Source organism: Mixophyes fleayi, chromosome 8 (genome assembly GCF_038048845.1).
Source record: "Mixophyes fleayi isolate aMixFle1 chromosome 8, aMixFle1.hap1, whole genome shotgun sequence".
NCBI classification, from domain to species: Eukaryota; Metazoa; Chordata; class Amphibia; order Anura; family Limnodynastidae; genus Mixophyes; species Mixophyes fleayi.
In genome coordinates this window covers 108,223,414-108,244,627 of record NC_134409.1, presented here as the reverse complement: position 1 = coordinate 108,244,627, position 21,214 = coordinate 108,223,414, and the positions used below count along the sequence as shown (strand labels likewise).

General features: G+C 40.3%; 1 protein-coding gene across 15 annotated transcripts in view; it reads right to left on the bottom strand.

Moving 5' to 3' along the window:
• The window catches only part of IQSEC1 (IQ motif and Sec7 domain ArfGEF 1), a 492,717-nt gene that overhangs the window by 90,234 nt on the left and 381,269 nt on the right, over positions 1-21,214 (bottom strand). The window contains exon 1 of one of the 15 annotated variants that reach the window (XM_075183129.1): positions 2,559-2,876. The exons of 13 other annotated variants lie outside the window; for them this stretch is intronic. In XM_075183129.1, coding sequence (XP_075039230.1) covers positions 2,559-2,623 — 65 coding nt within the window. In that variant the 5' untranslated portion in view covers positions 2,624-2,876. Of the gene's footprint in view, positions 1-2,558; positions 2,877-21,214 lie in introns of those variants that run through there. One more of the 15 variants, XM_075183131.1, reaches the window with a different exon arrangement.

The following is a 21,214-nucleotide window of genomic DNA, read 5'->3' as shown; positions in this document are numbered from 1 at the left end:
AATTCATTCAAGCTTTAGCCACAGGTTTGGTTTGGAAACTGCGGGGAAGATATCCTTTTTAAAATGGTGTTTCCAATTGGCAACTAAAATACACCATTCCAAAAGTACAGGGCGATCTCATCGGGAGTCTAACACTGGAGACCAACTCCACGAAAGAACATCTTGGGATGAGGCTTTCTACACAATTAATATCAGTTTGGGGACCGGCGCATGAGCAGTGAAGCCCCATTTGGTGTTCCAATGCAAGTTGGTGGCCTTCATAGTGGATTGACCAGCCTCATTGGACACCATAGCAGCTGCAAGGGCTGCATTGGTGGTAGTTTTAGCAACATTTTTAGAAGTTATAAAACGAATAAAGTTATAAGGCTGCACTGGCAAGTATTTGCCTGAGCTTTCTCGTTCTATTAAGTGGTTTATAATTGTCTGTGATCTGTCCCTGGGAGCATTCTCATTTTTAAAGGGATTGTTTTAAACATTTACTGTAAATGATTGGTTGGCTTGCACTCAATCATACGCTGCCCTCTACAGCAGTATATGCATTCTCTCTTTCAAATATATCGAAGCTGATCATTGTTAAAAAGAACGATCAGCAATTCTCAATAATATAATATTAAAGTATAAGTAACAGTAACGGTACAATCATATTTAATTGTAGTCCTGTTTGCCAGTACGACAGTGTGCGACAGGATGTTCAGTAATGCAACGTCCCTGAACACTATTTTAAAATGTTGGCGGCTGCTCTCCAAGGCAATGTTTGTGGGCAGCACAGTGGCGTAGTGGTTAGCACTTCTGCCTCTCAGCACTGGGGTCATGAGTTAGATTCCTGACCATGGCCTTATCTGTGTGGAGTTTGTATGTTCTCCCCGTGTTTACCAGGGTTTCCTCCAGGTGCTCTTGTTTCCTCCCACACTCCAAAAACATACCAGTAGGTTAATTATCTGCTATCAAAATTAACCTTAGTGTCTGTGTGTGTGTGTGTGTGTCTATGTTAGGGAATTTAGACTGTAAGCTCCAATGGGGGCAGGGACTGATGTGAATGTGTTCTCTGTACAGCGCTGCGGAATTAGTGGCGCTATATAAATAACTGATGATGATGATGGTTCCCAGCCTTCAATTGACTCTGTATAAATCGTATATTGAAAGGTAGTTGACAGATACAATTATCCTTTGTATCACGTCACTGCAATAAATCAGCTTTGTCAGCTGTATCATACCCACAATAATTCTAAACGTGGTTACTAAAGTTCCTGCAGCGGTTTAGAAGAAAGGAGAACTTCAACTTCCTCAACACCCATCCAAATAGCTGTGTTCACTGAAATCATGAACCAAAGTAAAACCATTGTTCAATACCATATGATCGGGAAAACCACAAACCTAAGTTCAACATATTTGCAAAGAATGGGTTCTAGGGGTGAATCACTAGAAATAGCTTTTCCACCTGCTTGTGTCTGTGTCCCAGGTGTTCACTAACTGACTGGCTGTTGGATGCGGTACACATCAGCCAAGCGAAAGTTACACCTTCAGTAAATAATCCTCTATGTTGTTATCAGAAATAACCTTTATTGCGTAACACATTTTGCTGTATTAACCATATAAAAGACAAAATATCGCACAGGTAGATACAAAAATCACACAGCAGGAAATGTCAGAGACAACACATACCAAACAACTAAACTTTAGATTCTTTGGTCTCAGCAACGCGTACAAGAGTAACACAACATTCCTAAACTTTAAAAAATAATTTCCCAGAGGATATTTCATAGGTATTTACACATTTATGTCTATTCATAATTCATTTTACAATATACAAATTATTCATAGATGTGATATCTGCGGCTGTTTTACTTAAAACTGAGAAGTAATCATTACCTTGATAATATTTTGCAGCATATAGTCCTACATACAATAAGTAATGAATGGTTGCATTGGATAGACATACAGTATAATTGAATCCAGACTGAAGAGTGTCAAACACGCACACTAATAATCTTTAGGAAGTTTCAGGACACAACCAACAGTGTGTTATTAATAGAGCAAAGTTATACAGAGGCATCAATTATACATTCCAATGCGCACACAGACAACTGTAGTCTAATATACAGTGCACAGTGTCTTATAACAGCGTAATGTTATAGAAATGATCATCCCAATGTGTACAGTGACATGCTTGTTTGTTATGTGCAACAGATTACATTCTGTAGTGTTTATCTTAGATACATTGTATACTTTGTACAGATAAATAAAATGTGCTTTATGCAACAATATTATGTAGTGTTCAGTGGTTATGTATACAGAAGTGTTATACATTATAATTTTGTGACAATTTGTAAATAGTGCTGTGTCTTATATACAAAGCTGCTCTGTACTACGTAGTTTTATAACTGTATTAAAATGAGTTGAATATATTTATGTAGTGCTGTGTTATTGTGTCTTGGTTCTGTGTGTGTATATATAGTGTATTATCAGTGAAGACTGGGTTTCCTGAGTGCACTGTGTGTGGTGTGTAGTATTGTATACATTATTTTGGTTTGTATCTATGTATAAATATAGTATATTACCAGCTGTCCAGCTCCAGCTCCAGCAGAGACTGGGTCCTCTCGGAATTACACTGCAGGCACCACATGGCTCGGTGCAGGGACAGTACAAGGTGACAGTGTCACATCACCCCGGCTGGGACCCCAACATCCTGTATCCCCCTGACCCTCCTCTTACTGCTACTGCAGTGATCCGGAAGAATCAGCTGAGAGGTCCACCCTTCCAGTCCAGGGGAGGATGGGGGGATGGCTGGAGAGCTGGGATAGGGGGGAGAGGGGGAGGAGAGACACAGGATTAAACTGCTCTCATTTGCTGCCCATCGCTTGTGCTTGTGTTTTCCTAGTGAAGGAACAGGAAACTGCTACATAGAGTAGTTTGTACTGGGAGAGCCAGGAACACCGCAGTATACACTGGGAGAACAGAGTAGTGAATGAAGTTCTGAAAAAACTATATGTAGGGACTGAATTCCCTTAACTGCAGAAGCTGGGAATCAAAATAAATTCAATTCTGGGACTATGTCTAGTTTCAGGCAACAGGTTGCTGGCATTGTGTGTGTGTGTGTGTGTGTGTGTGTGTTAGGGAATTTAGACAGTAAGCTACAATGGAGCAGGGACTGATGTGAGTGAGTTCTCTGTACAGCGCTGCGAAATTAGTGGTGCTATATAAATAACTGATGATGATGATAGGGAAATGTTCTGCAGATCTCAAGAAATCAGCAGTTTAATAATCTTTGTAAAAGTGAAACTATGAGGCTGTTACAGAATTATTAGTCAATACATTTAGTTTCTGTAAAATTCAATCTATTAACACTATAGTGTATGCTGGTGGAGATATTATACTGGAAGATGACTGCATATTCTGGGAAAACAATTAATACTGGGAGATAAGAGATGTGTATACTGGAGTAGCAGAGCATGGTGTACAGTGAGAAGAGAGCACGATGCACTCACAGAACACTGCGTGTTGAACTGGGAGCAAATAAGAACACATCCGAGCAAATTTGCTCCTGGACAAACCATGTTGCAGTTTAACGCTGGGTAAAAAAATGAGTGATTTATCATGTAGCACAGAAATACTGGTCACATTGTACAGATAGAGAAAAGCACATTAACCCTGCCTGCTCTGAGAGAGCAGAGCATGTTACACTGATATATAAGTAGAGCCAAGCAGTTTGTATTGGGAGAGGTGAATTACAAAGCATGCTGTTCTGAGAAAGTGGGCCACATTACCTTGAATGCTTAAGGAAAGAAAATGACTTTGTACTGGGAGAGCAGACATTGTTGTATTGGGAGAGTAGAGCAAACTGTAATGGCTGCACTTGGAGAGTAGAGCCCATTGTACCAGGACAGAAGAGCACATTACGAGAACATACTTGGTGAGGTCTTTGCGTTACCGTAGTTCCGCCGACACTATAAAATGGTAAAATTCACAACATTGAATGGTGGGGGGCGGGGCTTATTGATGCGATTAAGCCTCCCTGGTATTCAAAGCCGTGAATTTCTGAATTTTTAAAGATCTGGGAGGTTTGCCTACTCGTCCGGGAGTACTCCCCTGAAAATTTGGGAGCCTCACAGAAATTGTGGGAGAGTAGGCAAGTATGCAAGAATAGCACAGGGAGAGCAGAGTACATTGTACAGGAACATGTTACATTGGATGATGTTCTGGGAGAGCAGAGTACGTTGTACAGGAACATGTTCTATTGGGTGCTCTGGGAGAGCAGAGTACATTGTACAGGAACATGTTACACTGCCTGCTCTGGGACAGCAGAGTACATTGTACAGGAACATGTTCCATTGGATGCTCTGGGAGAGCAGAGTACATTGTACAGGAACATGTTCCACTGGATGCTCTGGGAGAGCAGAGTACATTGTACATAAACATGTTCCATTGGCTGCACTGGGAGAGCAGAGTACATTGTACAGGGACATGTTCCATTGGCTGCACTGGGAGAGCAGAGTACATTGTACAGGAACATGTTCCATTGGCTGCACTGGGAGAGCAGAGTACATTGTACAGAAACATGTTCCATTGGCTGCACTGGGAGAGCAGAGTACATTGTACAGGAACATGTTCCATTGGTTGCACTGGGAGAGCAGAGTACATTGTACAGAAACATGTTCCATTGGCTGCACTGGGAGAGCAGAGTACATTGTACAGGAACATGTTCCATTGGCTGCACTGGGAGAGCAGAGTACATTGTACAGAAACATGTTCCATTGGCTGCACTGGGAGAGCAGAGTATATTGTACAGTAACATGTTCCATTGGTTGCACTGGGAGAGCAGAGTACATTGTACAGGAACATGTTCCATTGGCTGCACTGGGAGAGCAGAGTACATTGTACAGGAACATGTTCCATTGGCTGCACTGGGAGAGCAGAGTACGTTATACTGTCAAAGTGCAACTGATTTTAATATGGATTCTAATTAATTAATTTTTGTACTCTCTATTTAACCGCCGACATCCTGGAATACAGTCTTTGTTTATTCTATTTGGAGGTGAGGCGTTAACCAGCATCTTTCACATTAAACAGCTTCAGGCCTTGAATTTTTGTTTTGTGTAGTGAAAAGCACATGAAACATGTGAGCAGAACATGCTATGCTGGAAGTGTGGTGCACATGTTACTGTTCGATAAGATATGTTGCACCGGCTGCACAAGCAGAGCAAACATGGACCAAATTGTTTGAGCAGAAAGGGTGTTATAAGGTTCCATCTCTGGACATTCTATTAATATCTTTGCTCAGACTCTGAAAGACAGCAAGAGAGATTTGCTTCATTGCTATTCCGCTCCAGCCACCACTGTATTACTGCAGCATGTTCTACCTTGGAACTGTTCCCCCCTGACCCACTAGCTTTTGCCCTCCTTTCCCACCCACCCTACTGCAGAACAAGCTTTTATCTGCTGCATATGTGTGGTCACAGCATTCCGAATTATAAGGGGTAAAACAGTCAGAGAAACATTATCATGAGACCGAGCACTGGAGGCAGAATTACATCATTTTTGCAAGCTAAATTTAGTAACCAGACTCTCATGTGTACACTGGTCTGAAATATTATTGCAATAGGCTGGCTAGACGTTCTTTGTATATTCTGTCCATCTTAACACTTAAAGCTCCATCCTGTTCTCCTGAAAGGCAATAAAACATGAAGACATACTTCCAAATGTCTTTCATATTTAAAATGATTACAGAATCATCTTCTTAGCTGCTTTATGGTGGTTAGTGATTGCTGCATGTGCAGTAGTCTGGAATTATTCACTACACAGGGATAGATTCATCAAACTTTCTAAAAAAGGAAAAGTGAAGGTGTTGCCCATAGTAAATAATTAGAATTTAGCACATTTTCTAGCATGTACTAGATAAATGATAGCTAGAATCTGATTGGCTGCCGTGGACAACACCTCCACTTTTCCTTGTTAGAAGATTTGATAAATCTATACTTAGCAACTTTAATAATTAAAGGTCTGGAAGATCCCGATCAGGGGGAGTCTCGGGAGGGCGCAGGACACAGTCAGTCACGTCATCCCTGCGATGGAAATGTCATTTTGTCATGGGGACGCGGCCAAAATTACACAATTCGCTGCAAATCACGTCATTAAGCCTCCCATTCTGCCCACTTCACTAGGAAGTGGGCTGGATGCGGAAGAATTGCCTGCTCTCCAGGAAGTTCGGGAGACATATCTGGAGAGTTGGCAAGTATGGATAAATCTACATAAATCTGCTCCAGGCATTTTGTGCAATATGGTTCTATTTCTGCCTAGAAAAAGGATCTTTCAACACTGGGAAGTGTCCCTGGGGAAAGTTTTGGATCACCACCCTTAATTTCAACTGATATATTTTAATACTATAATACTACTTGTTTAAGTCCCATTTATGTCTCCAATAAGCCACAAGAGTAAGGTGACACAAGAGTAGGGGAAGGGGAGTGTGTAACATTTGTACATCTTTTTGTACATTGCACCATTCAGTCCTTGAAGTGCATCAGCTTTGCCATCACTGGAATAGGCACACATCTATGTCTGCCACCTTTAAGGAATTTTAAATATGATGTTGTTTTGCAGAGGGGGAAAAGTGTCTCTGCAGCCATCCACTAAGGTGGGAACTCCCCCCTAAAAGCCCAACCTCCATTCCATTTAGTTATCTCCTCACACAGCATAAAATCTAATTTTTTATGTACGTACAGAGTACATGTTATGCTGGGTACACACTACAGGTTTTTCACCCAACTATTGTGCCAATCACACGATAAACGACTGTTAGGTCCGATATTGCATTACTGTGTAGGCTCCAACGATCATGTTTTATTGTACCAAAGCAGATCGTATCGTTTCATTTGATTTTATAACCGGACTAAAAATCTTTTTAAACCATGGAACGAAATCTGCCAAATTCTGCACTGAGTATGCACTCACGACCAGCAGTGTAGGCAGATCTTCATAGAGTTTACAGAGTCACAATCTTGTCAGCTGATGGTTACGACAGATGAAGAGAACAGATCTGAAGGTAAATTGTGTAAGTGTGAACGTATGAATCGGCATACTGATCAGGACATTCAGTCGTTGGTAAAATCATTAACGATATTGTATCAGGAGATATTTTCTGTAGTGTGTATCTAGCCTGTGCTTTACTGCAATTAACCTTCATTCAACAAGGAATGCACAGATCAACCCAGCTCCCATCAGGGGTGAAATTGTGCCCCCAACAGTCTCCGACAACTTATTGTGCTAAGCTATAAACGAACGAGAAAATAATTAGTAACGAAACATCATAAAAGCAGAATAAAATAATGTGACACAATTACAGATAATATCCTTGTCAAGTAAGCAGCTCTGAAGGATGAACAGATCAAATCTACCAATCTTCTAACTTCCAAAGTCGTGTAAACAAATCAGGTTCTACAGACCTGAGGCAGGTTATCAATCCAACCAGGGGCACTGACTGGTTCCCCTGTAATCGTTTCTATTTTACATCACACAGCCACAATGGTATAACCCAAGGAACCGTGTCATTTATTTATGTCAGAGTTTTTTACTTGCAGTTTTATCATATAATTTAACTGCAACATTAACTTCAGAAATACAGAGGAAAATACTGAACAGGTGATCAAGAAACCCGATATTGTAGCAAATTAAAATCACACTTACCTACTCTCCTGGAATGTACGGGAGGCTGCCGAGTTTGGGATGTCCTCACGGAAGAGCAGGCACTCTCCCGGACAGAGGCGGCACTTAAAGCACCACGTCCCCTCCAACACTATCCTGCTGACCTCCACAATTTCGTAGGCTAAACCATACCTTCCAACTGCCCCTATTTAGGTGATTTGTGGGGACTGTCACGCGGATCAGGACTTTTAGGAAGTTTCACGCCCACACTCTGCCAGTGCATGTGTTGGTAACAGGTGCCCCTTCAATGTCACCCATACTGAAGAGCTGGGCACACCTGGAGGGGGGTACTCCTCAACGTGATATGGCCATAACTCCTTTCCCTAGTTGAGAGACTTGCCTAAAGAAATATTCATGAGAATGAAGCTGCACTAAATGCTAGTGACTAATAGATTTTAATTAGACCTCATAATTATTAGAAAGAACCTTATTTTGTGATGTCACTATTTTCAAGTGAACTAATGAATCTTGTTTTACCCCTTGTGTAAATGACAGATGTCAGGGGATTTACAGGGCACACAGAGCATTTAAACTTGCTATCTAGACCTGCTCTTCTCTCCTTGCAACCCACATCTCTAACCTGGTCCCCAGTCTGATAGTTGACCAGTCTGAAAATGCCCTCTCTCCTGTCATCAGGTTCACTGACAGCCAGCAAGACTAATACAAACTGTTCCCAGGTAGTTAGCTATGACATGAGAGAGCCCACAGGACAGTTGCGGTCATATCATTCATTACACTGTACAGGAAACCCAGGGGAGCCGGATCTGTATAATTAAATAGAATTTAATTAGTATGGAAAATCATGGACATGGACAACTTTAGCATTTTCTCCCAGCTACCAGATCTCTCTCCTCTGTGATTGTAGTCAGTCATATCACTAACAGAATATTCCATTTCCCTGGACTTTAAATATATGTAGATATCATATCTGAAGTACATATTGTGTTTACATATCTTTTTTTGGGATTATAATAATCAAATCTATAAACAGACATTTCCATAAATGTCATCTTGTGGCCAGTGATACAGAGGTGGAACCGACCCCCGCTGAACCATTACACTGACATGCATAAAACATGTGACTATTGATGGATTTTACCAGCTAAGAAAAATGCTTTACTTTTTGCAGCTAAACTATGTTCATGAATATGTAACAGCTGCTCATAAATATGTAATATCTGTATACGGAGTGTAGGAGAAATCTAGTGACTTCAGGACATTCATTAAAGCTAGTTGATTGATAATAATTTGACTAGCTTCACAATCTTTTTAGCATTGAGTTTAGCTGCAAGAGCTACAAAACTATTTATTTTGGTTGCTTTTCCCAGATTGTCCAAACGTATATTTTACAGTGGAAATGTCAGTTTTAATTTATTTCCCAGTTCACTGCATATCCAAGAAAGCTTGTACCTCTTCACTGGGGCATATTCAATTGTTGGTGTTACAGCCAAATTTAACGCGCCGCGCGCACTATTACCGTCATTACGGTTATAGTGCACGTAAATACCGCTATTACGGTACTTTTCTCGCTGGATTTCAGTTGCACAGGGAGCTGCGAGCTGAAATCCAGCTTATTATTACCATAATAACGGTAATATTTTTTTCGCGGCGGAAAACGCTGAGAATTGAATATGCCCCATTAATTGCTAGCAAATCTGTAGGTGGAGTCATGGCTGATAGAGGCGTGGTCTGGGTGGTTCATGGCTCAGCCTTGGAGCCAAAACCAAAAGCGTAAGGATTTTTCAATTTGTAACACCTGCATATGCCCCAACAGTTGCAATTATTAAGAAACAATGTAACTCTTTATGTGGTCAAAATGGGTAAACTATACCAATAGCCGGGTGAGGCTTTGCGAAAAATTGGGTTGCATGGACAGCTCAGGGTTGTGGCTTAATTTGCCTGTTCTATCATAAGTTTTTGGAAGCAGGATCCTAATTCTTTTTGCATGTCCGACTGCCAAGAAATAAAAATATTTTTACTGATTTTTTTTTTTTTACTTATCAACGGCCTTATTAGCAATATAAAATGAAAATATATCAAAATGTGAAAATACAAATCTAAAAGACAATTGGGCTAGACAATAGAACATACAGGGGGACATTTTTTGATCAGTTTATAAAAACCACAGATGTATGAAAGTGTGAACTGATAGAATAGCGGTAGTAAAGCACAGTTTTCAAAAGTGCTACATTACAATCGCCCTCCTGACTTTTAGCCATGTTTAGATGACAGAGTGTGACATGTATCAAGCAGCGGAAGACCCGTCAAAGAAATAGATGTGGTTAGGAGAGGTGAGATTGCTGTTTGAGCTATCTTGCCATTCAAAACAAGAGGAAGCACCACTTAATTACGGGGCAATCATTATTTATTGATCATTATATTAAGACACAACATTATTTTTCATAATATTATTTGATTGCTAACAGGGGGAAACACTTATTATTTAATCATTGGAGCACTATTTATACTGCAGACTTGTGGCACTACAAGTACTACCATGCACTTATGCTCATGTGCACATTGGGCAGATTTGGAGAAGTGACCTGTTAGCAAGGGCATGCCCAGGTTTTTAGACTAACAAACAAGCTACAAGGTTGTACTTTTGAAGTGCCCTTACGTTTCTGGACAGCACCTGGTCACATGATCTTAGCATGTGATGTTGTTATATTTGTATAGTGCAGAGGTTGACAGGACTGGACTCTGTTTGGGTGTTACTTATTATATCATGTTAAGCCTTAAATAAAGTGTTCTCTTTACAAACACAGTTCCAGTGTCTGTTATTCCTCGATTGACTATTACCCCCAAACTGCAGAATATACTTCAAGAGACTATGTGAGGGACCACAAACAGTCAATAGCAAGACTAGACCCGGTGTGACAAGTGGGAGTGCAAACAAATATCTGCAAGTAACAGAGCTAAGAATTGTGAGTAGACCTTAGAATTGTGAGTCACTTTAAGGAGAACATAGTGTTTACTATACAGGACAGTTGCACTGATAGAAAGTCACACTTCCTAACTGTCCCAATTTCAGTGGGACAGACCCGAAATGTATGTCTCTCTCCTGCTATCCTGCCCGGGGACATGTTTGTCATGTGGGTGAGAACGTTGGGAGAAGGGGCAATAGCTGCCTAATGGGCAGCTTACCCCCTTCCCCCCACCACATTGATATGTGGCCATGACCCCTGCCTCGCTACTGGGGACTTGCACGTTGGGAAGTATGGAAAGTGTGTGTTAACAATGGAGCAGTTTAAACCTCCAAATCATTTAAACCTCCAAACTATTTAATATTCTCTGGCAACCTCAGCAGAAGCTGGGGGAGATGAGAACAGAAACCACAATTATGTTTTACTGGAACTGGTGCTTCCAAATTCCCTGGAGATCAGAAAATAGCCATTTTATTACACACGGCCTGGAGTTATACAACACTATGTAAATACAGTAGTATATGATAATCCTTAAGTGCCCATAATGAATAATTGTTAGTATAATTCAAATTCCCTGCAATCATGGTCATGGAAATAGTGTGTTATAAAGCATACTTGCAACTTTATAGCTCTCTGCTCCTGGAGATCCAAGAGGGAAGGTCAAGTGGCAAAAGCAAGAGAGTCGTCCCGCCGCAAATTAGGTAATTTTGGCCCAGACCATATGGCACAATTATTATGGCACACATCACTGATTGAGCTGAAGCTGACAGCTAAAAAACTGTGTTTTAAGACACTGAAGATCTTATACAGAGACAAAACTGTATCCAGCATTACCAACCCGCTTTGAAAGAAAAGCTGCTAGCTGACCCTGACTTAACATTAGCTGTATCCATCTGCAGAATTAAAGAGACTACTGATGCCCAAGTAGAAGCTATGGGTGCATGTGAGTGGCCAGTACCAGCTAAAGCAAAGTATGCCGAAATCAGCCAATACACGCAGAGGCGGAACTAGCTATGGGCCCCAATGCAGGGAAGCAGGGAGGAGGGAACAGCTCGCTAGTTCCGATCCTCTGCATCTGCCGTACAGCGGGCCCCATTATCTCCATGGGCCCCAATGCACTGTACCTGCCACACCAATGGTGGCTCCTCCACTGAATACACGTCAACAACTGCAGCCAAAGCAGTGTTCAGCTTATAGAGTAACATGTCATAAAAGTGGAGGAAAGCATCACTTTGCAATACGTTGCAGATCCAAACTGCTTATGTGCATATTAAACAAAGGACATGCAAATAAGTCTCTCTCTTTATTGGTGTTTCACAGACAGTAAACTAATTTACACACCACAAATAACTAGATAATACTCCTAGACACTCTTCTGTACCGGCACAACTATCGCCATCCTGTGATAGTTCTAAGAAAGCGGCGGTATTTGTTCTGCATCAGGAAGCCTTCACTGATGATACTCAGCGATAGCCACCGGCAGCGGAAGTCTTTAGTAAGTCTGCTAGAGAGGTGTATCAGCAGACCCATGCTGAGGCAGTTGGAGACGCTGAAGACATTTACATAATAGCAGATCACATGATTGTAGCTGTTTCAACCAAGCAGGATCATGACGACATTTTGATGTCAGGAAACGCAATAAAAAGTTCAACAAGGATAAAATACAATACTTTGTGTAAGAAGTGAAATACATGACCTGAGGGGGTCAAGCCTTATAATAGCAAAATTGCAGCAATTTTGAACATCCCTTCCCTCAAGACAAAAAAAGTTTAATGTGTTTCCTGGGTATGGCCGGTATTTAGCACAATATAATCCCCTTGAAGCATCTTTGTCTGCTCCTTTGAGAAAAACACATATGGTAGTTATTTTGGCGCACTCAAAAACCTAAAAATACAATATCACAAATCAAAATATGGCCTTAAGATATGTCTATAAAGAAGAAAGTAACAACTTTGTATGCATTCAGAATAAAAAATGCAAAAGAATACAGGACAGCATTACTGAAAGATAACTACTTGCTGTAGTGTTTGCAACAAAAAATTCCATCAATGAGTTTGTGAAGCCAGTGTGAAATATAGTCAGGTCACTGACCTCCGTTCTCTCAAGGTCATAAGTCAGTCATCTGCCTGACTACAAAGGGTGTTGCTGCAGCTGTAGAAGGGTGATTAGTTTATTTCTTATACTTTAGGCAAATTGATTTTTATTGCTGACAAACTGTAATCAGCAGGTAATACCAAAAGCATAGATAACAGAAAAGAACTTTTCCACAGAAGCATTAAGTTCTGAATGACAAAAATCAATAAAAACACAAAAAGGATGATATTCTAACAGCAGTTACGGAGATGTATGAGAAGAGGTGGCTAGTTTAGAAAAAGCAAGTGCCCCCTAACTTACAGACATATTCGCCACTGTTGCCGTATCTGACAACCTACTTATATCAGGTGATCGAGTTACGATTCCAAAATGCTCCAGGCCTAAAATGTTAAAACAACTTGACACTGTTCGTCATGGCTTGACTATATGGTGCTATGACCAAGGACCAGTGGCTGAAGTGTGGGTGTATACGATGGTATGCCCGGTGGTAGTCATTTACTCGGCTGACAGAATGCCGACACACCTTACCACGTCGTAAAAATAGCCATGACTATAAAGGCAACAAGCACTAAATCTACACTTACCATATAACAGACAGACATTATTTCCCCCACAATTAATTACCGGCACTTGTAAAATGCAACTTTCACAAATGTCTCCAGGAAGAAATTACGTCAGTTCTAAAGGCCAGAGTGAAATTGGCGGTTTTAAAGCAGCAATGGCCAGACCTGCCGACTGTATAATGTAATCCAGGCAGCGGGTCCGTCCATTGCCGCTTTAAAACCGCCAATATCACTTTGAACATTACAACTGATGCGACACCGTCACAGTTTCTATACTGACACTTTTAAATATCCATACCGCTAAATTTCCACCCCGAACCCTGTCAAGGACATTGAACAAATGGTGAAAAAAATGTGCAATTTGTCAAGAAAACATACCAACGAACCAACGAACCAACCAACCAACCAACCAAGCAATCAAGAAGTCACATGGGATACCCAAATTTCTCTTGTACAAGTTAGCAACTGACATTTTTTATTTTAACGGAGACATGCATTTTTGTTGATTGTTGGCTATCTCTCTAAATAGCCAGAAACTACCAGATAAAGCATCCCATATGATCTGATGAATTGAAGTCTGTCTTTACAAGACATGGCATTCCAAGGGAGATGGTTTTCGACAACATGCTTTTGCATTCCGATGGGGAAATCAACTAGTTCACTCTATACCTGGATACCCTTAGTAAAACGGGCAAGCTAAAAGGATGATTCAGATTGTAAAACACCTTTCCACGAAATCACTCAACAATGGTGTTGACTTACATTTAACATGTCTACATCTAAGGAATATACCAAACTCTGGTACAAATTGTACTCTTATTTAACTACTGTTGGAAGGAGTGCTGAGAAGCACTTATCCATGAATTGGCTTAGACTCTTCACAAATCCAAGGATGTCGTTACATTACGGTGCCAAAGATCTGTCAATCTTTCAACCAGGAGACAGAGAAGGATGCTCACTACCAATGGATGGCAGCCAGCTGTAACTGTAGGACCTACAGCACAGTCACAGTGATATAAGATAGTCACACCAAGTAGAGCTTATTACCTGAGGAACAGATGTCATTTGAGACGTGACACAACTATTTCTCTGATGTGGAAGAGGAACATGTACCAGAAGGATGCAAGCAGTACATCCAGTGTGAAACTGCATACGAACGCCTCAAGAAAAGTGTTCAATCTACAGAACATACTTCAAGTGCCTATATAAGGGACTGCAAACAGTCTATAGCAAGACTGAAAAATTAAAATACCTGACACACTGTGAAACAAAGCCCTGTTACCTCCTTACTGTCAATAATTGTTTAATAAATACAAATCAGGACCAGACAAATAATAGAACGTCAATATAGCCAACTGATCAGTTTGGAGTCAGCCAATTTATGGTCCAAATTAATATTCATGTAGACTATGAATTTACTAGGAAGCTGTGACATCATTAAGGCACGTCACGTACAATGTTTACAACGCAAGGGAAATTAATTGATAGGCTGCCTTCTTGTGAACATGGGATCAGTCCACATAATGTCTGAAAACACCATGTGACAAATTATCTTTAACAGGGGCAAACGCAGGATTTGTAGAGGGGGGTTTCCACACCACGCCACCACTGGGCGTGATCAGCATGCATGGGGGCGTGGCTATGATTTTAGACAGTGCTTGGCTGCTCTCCAACTCTCCCTATCCCTATAATATACATAGGCAATGCAGCGTGCACTACTGTTAGGTGCATGCACCTCTCTCTTTTTTCGAGCAGAGCCCTGTGAAGTGGGGGCAGGGTCCAGCCACCTCAATTATACAGTGTCCCAGGCTTGGAGGGGGGTTCCCAGGTACTAGGAATCACCCCCCTCGGTTTGCCTATGCTTTAACAAGGGGGGTTGTCAATAGTAATAATAAACATGCAAGAACTCCTAATCATAACTTTAAACCTTTGCTAGGGATTGTATGATGCCATAGTGACATAAAATTCCAGGCGAATGTACAAACTTTGTACATTCATTTTTGCACTGTGGCCATGTCCTAAAAGTGTATTTCAGTGTAAAACAATGACATTTCTGACTGCAGATTGCCTCCAACCAGTCTCTAAAATGTCATTGTTTTACACTTAGCTTAAGTAATTACTAAACAACAAGGAGCTAAATATGACTGTCAGTGCGACACTTATTCTTCCATAAAAAGTACCACGTACTCAAATACAGCTGTAACCCATCCAGAAACAAATAACATCCCAATATGAGGAACACCCAAATGTGAAGACTCCATATTTACCCCCCTCCTTCAGTTCTCATCACAGCACAATCCTTTATAGTGGTGGATTCCATATACGGTTACCACCTTTTGTGGAAGAAACACCGGCCTCTCTCTGTTATGCTTATGCCCTATTAATAACATTGGCGCAGAGCCACATTTTTCTGGCCAGGTGGCAATCCTAATTCTATATTATATTCCAATCAATATCAGAACTTTCTACCAGTTGTACATTATTCCGGAATCTCTTAACATATTTACACTGCACTGTAGGATTCAATAATTCCCTTATTATGGTATAACAGTGAAGTAATCAGTAATTTGGGGTCTTCAGTTGATTAAAAAGAGGGAGGGTACAGAGCAGAGACCCAGTTAAAGGATAATGGTTATTTAAAAAAAAAAAATTGTTTATATGTTATAATTAAATGAGGATCCTCTGATTTCTAGATGTATGATTTAAAAGTTATTACAAGTTCCATGAATACTGTTATTATCTGCTGTTATAAATAAAAAGAGAAAAAAAAATGAGTACAAGAGTTTGTAAAAGAAAAAATGAATCTTCCTTTTAAGTCAGACTGCCTTGACATTTTATGCATACATCCATTTACAGTGAAACACTGAAATATTTCAGACAATGCATAACTTTTTTTTGCTGATGCAAGGTTTTGACAATACAGCAAGTCAGGAAGGAAGATGTGCTGTGTTCTAGGAATGCGAAAACACAACAACTGTAATCAGCGAAATACATGTGTTACTAATCTACGCCTGATATATTTGTTGCAGTTTAATAACTATTTGTGTCGCTTCTCTCACCTGCGCTCCAGTTACTGTTAACGGATCTCCATTCTTGCATTGTGATATCTTGCTTTACTCAGGATTGACATTTGGGTGCAGCACAATCCTTTGTGAGTATAGTCTGTGTTGCATTGCGAGCAATGGGAATTTCTCATATCTGCTGACACTATCAGTTCACTGCCCAGAGTCAACAAGCCATCCAACATCCAATCTCTTAATCACGCTGCTCCAAATGGTAATATTCCAGTACAAACCATAGTGTTTGCAGAAGTCTGGGGGGGTTTGTGTAACAGCAGGAAAATGTAAAGAAATGCAAGATACATAAGATATATACAATGTAATATATATAGAGAATTTGTTTCAGCCTGATGTTGAACTGCTACAAGTTGTTAAACACCAATTTTCTCATTGCTGCATGGAAACTGCACAGGACAGAGACACTGAAATAATCTAACAAGAATCAGGGTACAGATTAGTACCATGTTTGTAGAGCCCATCTCTCTACAAACACTATGCTAACCTGCTGCAGTTTCCTTAATACCTCTATTATATTACAAGGAAAACGTAACACAACTAAATGAAAACCATTTATCCTGATTATGTTATTTAATATTTGGCCAGCTGTGTAGTTCTCTTAATAAAATCCATATCCTGCATAGACAATATACAGATAGAGTGGAGTTTATCGCAATGAATGACACACAATTACATTTTATTTTTTTCTATAATTAACTTAAATATCCTAAGCTAGTCACAGCAACACTAGTCAGGTCTGTCACAAGATAGCACACATTCTCCACTTAAGCCTTAAGGTGTCTATATACACTGTGATTTGGACGACCAATTAGGCTGTTTTAGACATGTCTATGGGCATAACAAAACCGCCAATCCCAATCAACATTGATGGGGAGCTGTCAGAGATTGAAGAGGAAGGATAGTAGATACACAACTGCATACGGTCATTGTCCACCCGTTCTAATGTAGCTCCTTCAGACCCAGATGATCATCCCCAATGCTGCACGTCGGGGGTCTTTCAAATTTGGCAAGAAATGCCTATGCACGTGAATGGCCAAAACTGACAGAGACATGACAAGCTCTACAGATGGAGAGCTCTGCCTCTGATAATCACCAGTTCTTCAAATCTATTGACTAAGACAGCGCTGTTGACATTTTATATGGACGCATAATAGTTGTAGCTACAGATTCATTAGCCAAAACCTGACCTCACCAAGTGAACTAATTCCAATGTGGAAACCGTTTGGTGACTTATAATTAATGCACAGTCAGTTCTAAAAACATTTTTAATTTTAGGTTTCCCTAAAGTCAAATTGCTCAAATTTCCGTTCTGTTTCTGTCCTGCTTTTAAGGACCTTGTATCAAGCAGCGGCGGCGTTGTCTAAGCCTGTGATAATGTTACATGGGTACTTTGTGTACTTGCATGTTTTATTCTAAATGAACTTGGAATTTACACTCTATATTTTCCTGCACAAAAAGACTAGTGTAAGTCCCTGTCACATGAGCATTCCTGCACGCCAAGAACCTTCTTCTATGGCTTTTTATTTAAATAACAAGTTGGGTCTGTAAAATAATGAATATGATGACCAGGTCTAGAAGACATAGGGCTAGATTTACTAAGCTGCGGGTTTGAAAAAGTGGGGATGTTGCCTATAGCAACCAATCAGATTCTAGCTTTCATTTATTTAGTACCTTCTACAAAATGACAGCTAGAACCTGATTGGTTGCTATAGGCAACATCCCCACTTTTTCAAACCCGCAGCTTAGTAAATCTAGCCCATAGAGTGCAAACTTTGCATTTTAGTTTGCCCATAAAAACGTTGCAAACTCAGAATGACATTATGTGTTGTGAAAAGTGTATTGGTGTACGGCTTTAAAACAGGTCTAGCAGGTGAAATATTTACAAAATAGTCTTTATAAATATGGTTTCATATGTATAGATTTTATTTACCACTACTGTTTATTTTCACTTCAATATTCTCTAACCTTTTCCCTACTTGTATATCACTGAGGGTATTTTTCAGCAGACCTATCACTCCCTGTACTGTACATAGTATTATCCCAAAGTTCCAGTCCATTTACCATGGATACAACCACTACCATCTTGAACTAAACTAATATAACTGAGCCTAGAACTTCTGCCAGAATAAAACGCTACCATTTTGTACGGTTCTGCACAGGACAGGTTACTATTTAACCCTCTTTCCAAAGTGAATGATCTTGCTCTAAAAATATAGTTAGTGAAGTCCCTCAGAACTCATCAAAAGTCCAACAGTTGGGGAATCACAGATGGACCAACATTGTTTTTTTGCCATCTGATCTGAAGTATATAGATGTCTGCTGGGAATCATATAGACTATATGTATTACACACAATGGTCATGGTTCCATTGTGGCTGAGTCTGGGAAGCATAGTCTACAGTCCTTGGGTGTACCGGCTACATTTGCATTTACTAATATGTGAGGGGCTGTGTCATAAAGTTTACTCAAATAAAACCAAATATAAACAACAGACAGCAGCAGAGTAGTGTCACGTAGTATGCAAATTATGAAGAATCATATACATCTTGCTTATCTTTACAACAGCATCACAAAAAGCATCCTTTAGACTATTGGTGACTTACGATTCAACCACTAATATACAAACACCATTCTAAACATATCACAGTTGTGAACATAGTCCGCCCACTTCCTCACCTATATACCTGACATATAGCAGTAAACCCTTGACCATCATCATTATTTATTTATATAGCGCCACTGATTCCACAGCGCTGTACAGAGAACTCATTCACATCAGTCCCTGCCCCATTGGAGCTTACAGTCTAAATTCCCTAATATACACACATAAAGACAGACAGAGAATAAGGTCAATTTTGATAGCAGCCAATTAACCTACCAGTATGTTTTTGGAGTGTGGGAGGTAACCCGAGCACCCGGAGGAAACCCACGCAAACACGGGGAGAACATACAAACTCCAGACAGATAAGGCCATAGACGGGAATTGAACTCATGACCCCATCGCTGAGAGGCAGAAGTGCTAACCACTAAGCCACCGTGTGACTGTCATTCCTCTCCTAACCTTCCCACCAATGTCTGTCTCCCCCAGTAAACAAGCTATAATGTTGAAAACACCTCTGAATGTTTATAATATTTTGACTCTTTTGTTATTTAATATTTGTTTTATTTATATTTAATAATGTCAAATGAATACAATCCAATGTTTGTGATTTACCCGTTAACTTTGAAAAACAATAAAACTAACTGTTCAAGAAAAAACAAAAAATCATTTGGAGATGAGAGTAATATGATTTTACCAACACAAGTTCCCCCACCCCAAGAAATATAAAGAGACCAGCAGAATACCACAGATAGCTGTTTACTCCTCTTCGCCCCTTTCTGCACATACAGCCCTCATCTACTCCTCAGAAATCTGACTTCTCTGACCAGTAAGTACGTGAACATTAATTGTTATGATATATTTGCGGAAATTATTTGTTAGGCACATTCCTGAACAATGACAGCAACCAGCCACAACATCTCCCAACTGAAATTGCATTATTTTCACGTCTAGCTTTACAGAACCTGTTTTCCAAGGTACAATGTACATCAAGCTATTAAATGGTTTTACCGTGTGTTATTCCACCAAAAATTATGTTTTCGACTTCTTTGCTTGTTTATGAACCTGTGAATTATTCATTTTTTCATGGATTATGTTGTTTTACATCCCTTTTTGCTGTCACTGGGGAACCACATCAGCAGATTTTCTCATGTTTTTTCAGCTTTTCATTCATGTATAAGAAGCATATGTAGTGTTCTCCCCAAAACCTATTTCCTGGGTGCTCCACCTGGCTGGTTTTATTTGCCACCCGGCCCTTGGAGCCCAACAGAGTCCTATTATAATAGAATAAACCACTGTTTCTCCTATTAGAACAGGCACTATGTGAGCACTACAGACAGCAGTGTGTGTAAGACCACTGACCACCAGTCTGACCAGTCCTGGCAACTGCGGGTAATAACCTCCATCATTTTTCATTATTATTGCATAGTATTACAAATGCCCCCACCCAGCTGCTTCTTAATGCCACCCGGCTGTCAAAATTTTCTGGGGAAAACACTGATATGAAAGACAAGTAGAGTTTTACATGACAAAGTCAATCGCTAAATGTATGCAGATTATTTCAGGGTTTCTATAATATATATACTGCTCAATAACTATCAAGAATTACTCATATGAACAAACCATTACTGCGATCTTCTGGCACAAAGATGAACATGAGTCTCTAGCTACGCTCTACCCCACTCAGTTGACAAACATCCAGTGGATAACCTCAAGCTATGAATTATAGTGTGTGTGTGTGTGTGTGTGTATGTGTGTGTATGTGTGTGGCTGCCCACTGGCAAATACACCAGAACGGGATGTACTCTGCACTGTACATGGAAAATCATTTCTCAAGAGCTGGCAGCAGCAGCTGGGAGGAAATGAGGAAGCAATGACTGTGTTATTATCTGGGCGAGGAGGAAATGCTGACCATCAGATCAGCCTGGAGCACGTGTACAGGCAGCAGAAGTGCTTACTAGAGAAATATTACATTATCAGTGCTTTTGCAAGGACAAGTCATTTTCAAAGTTATTTATCATGGTCTCCTGGCCTGAATATAAAAGCAGGGTAATAAACTAGCACACTGTTATTTGTTGTAAGAACCTATTCACTGACTAGATCTCATTAATACTGCAATGTAAAACGGTTTGTCTTGGCAATGGGAGGAGCGAGGAATCCTTGTAGGTCTGTTTCCAGCGAAGGTAGCCATCGGCCAGGAATACTAGGGAAAATAATTGAAGATGTACTAGGTGTGCCACATGTTTATTGGTTATGAAGGATG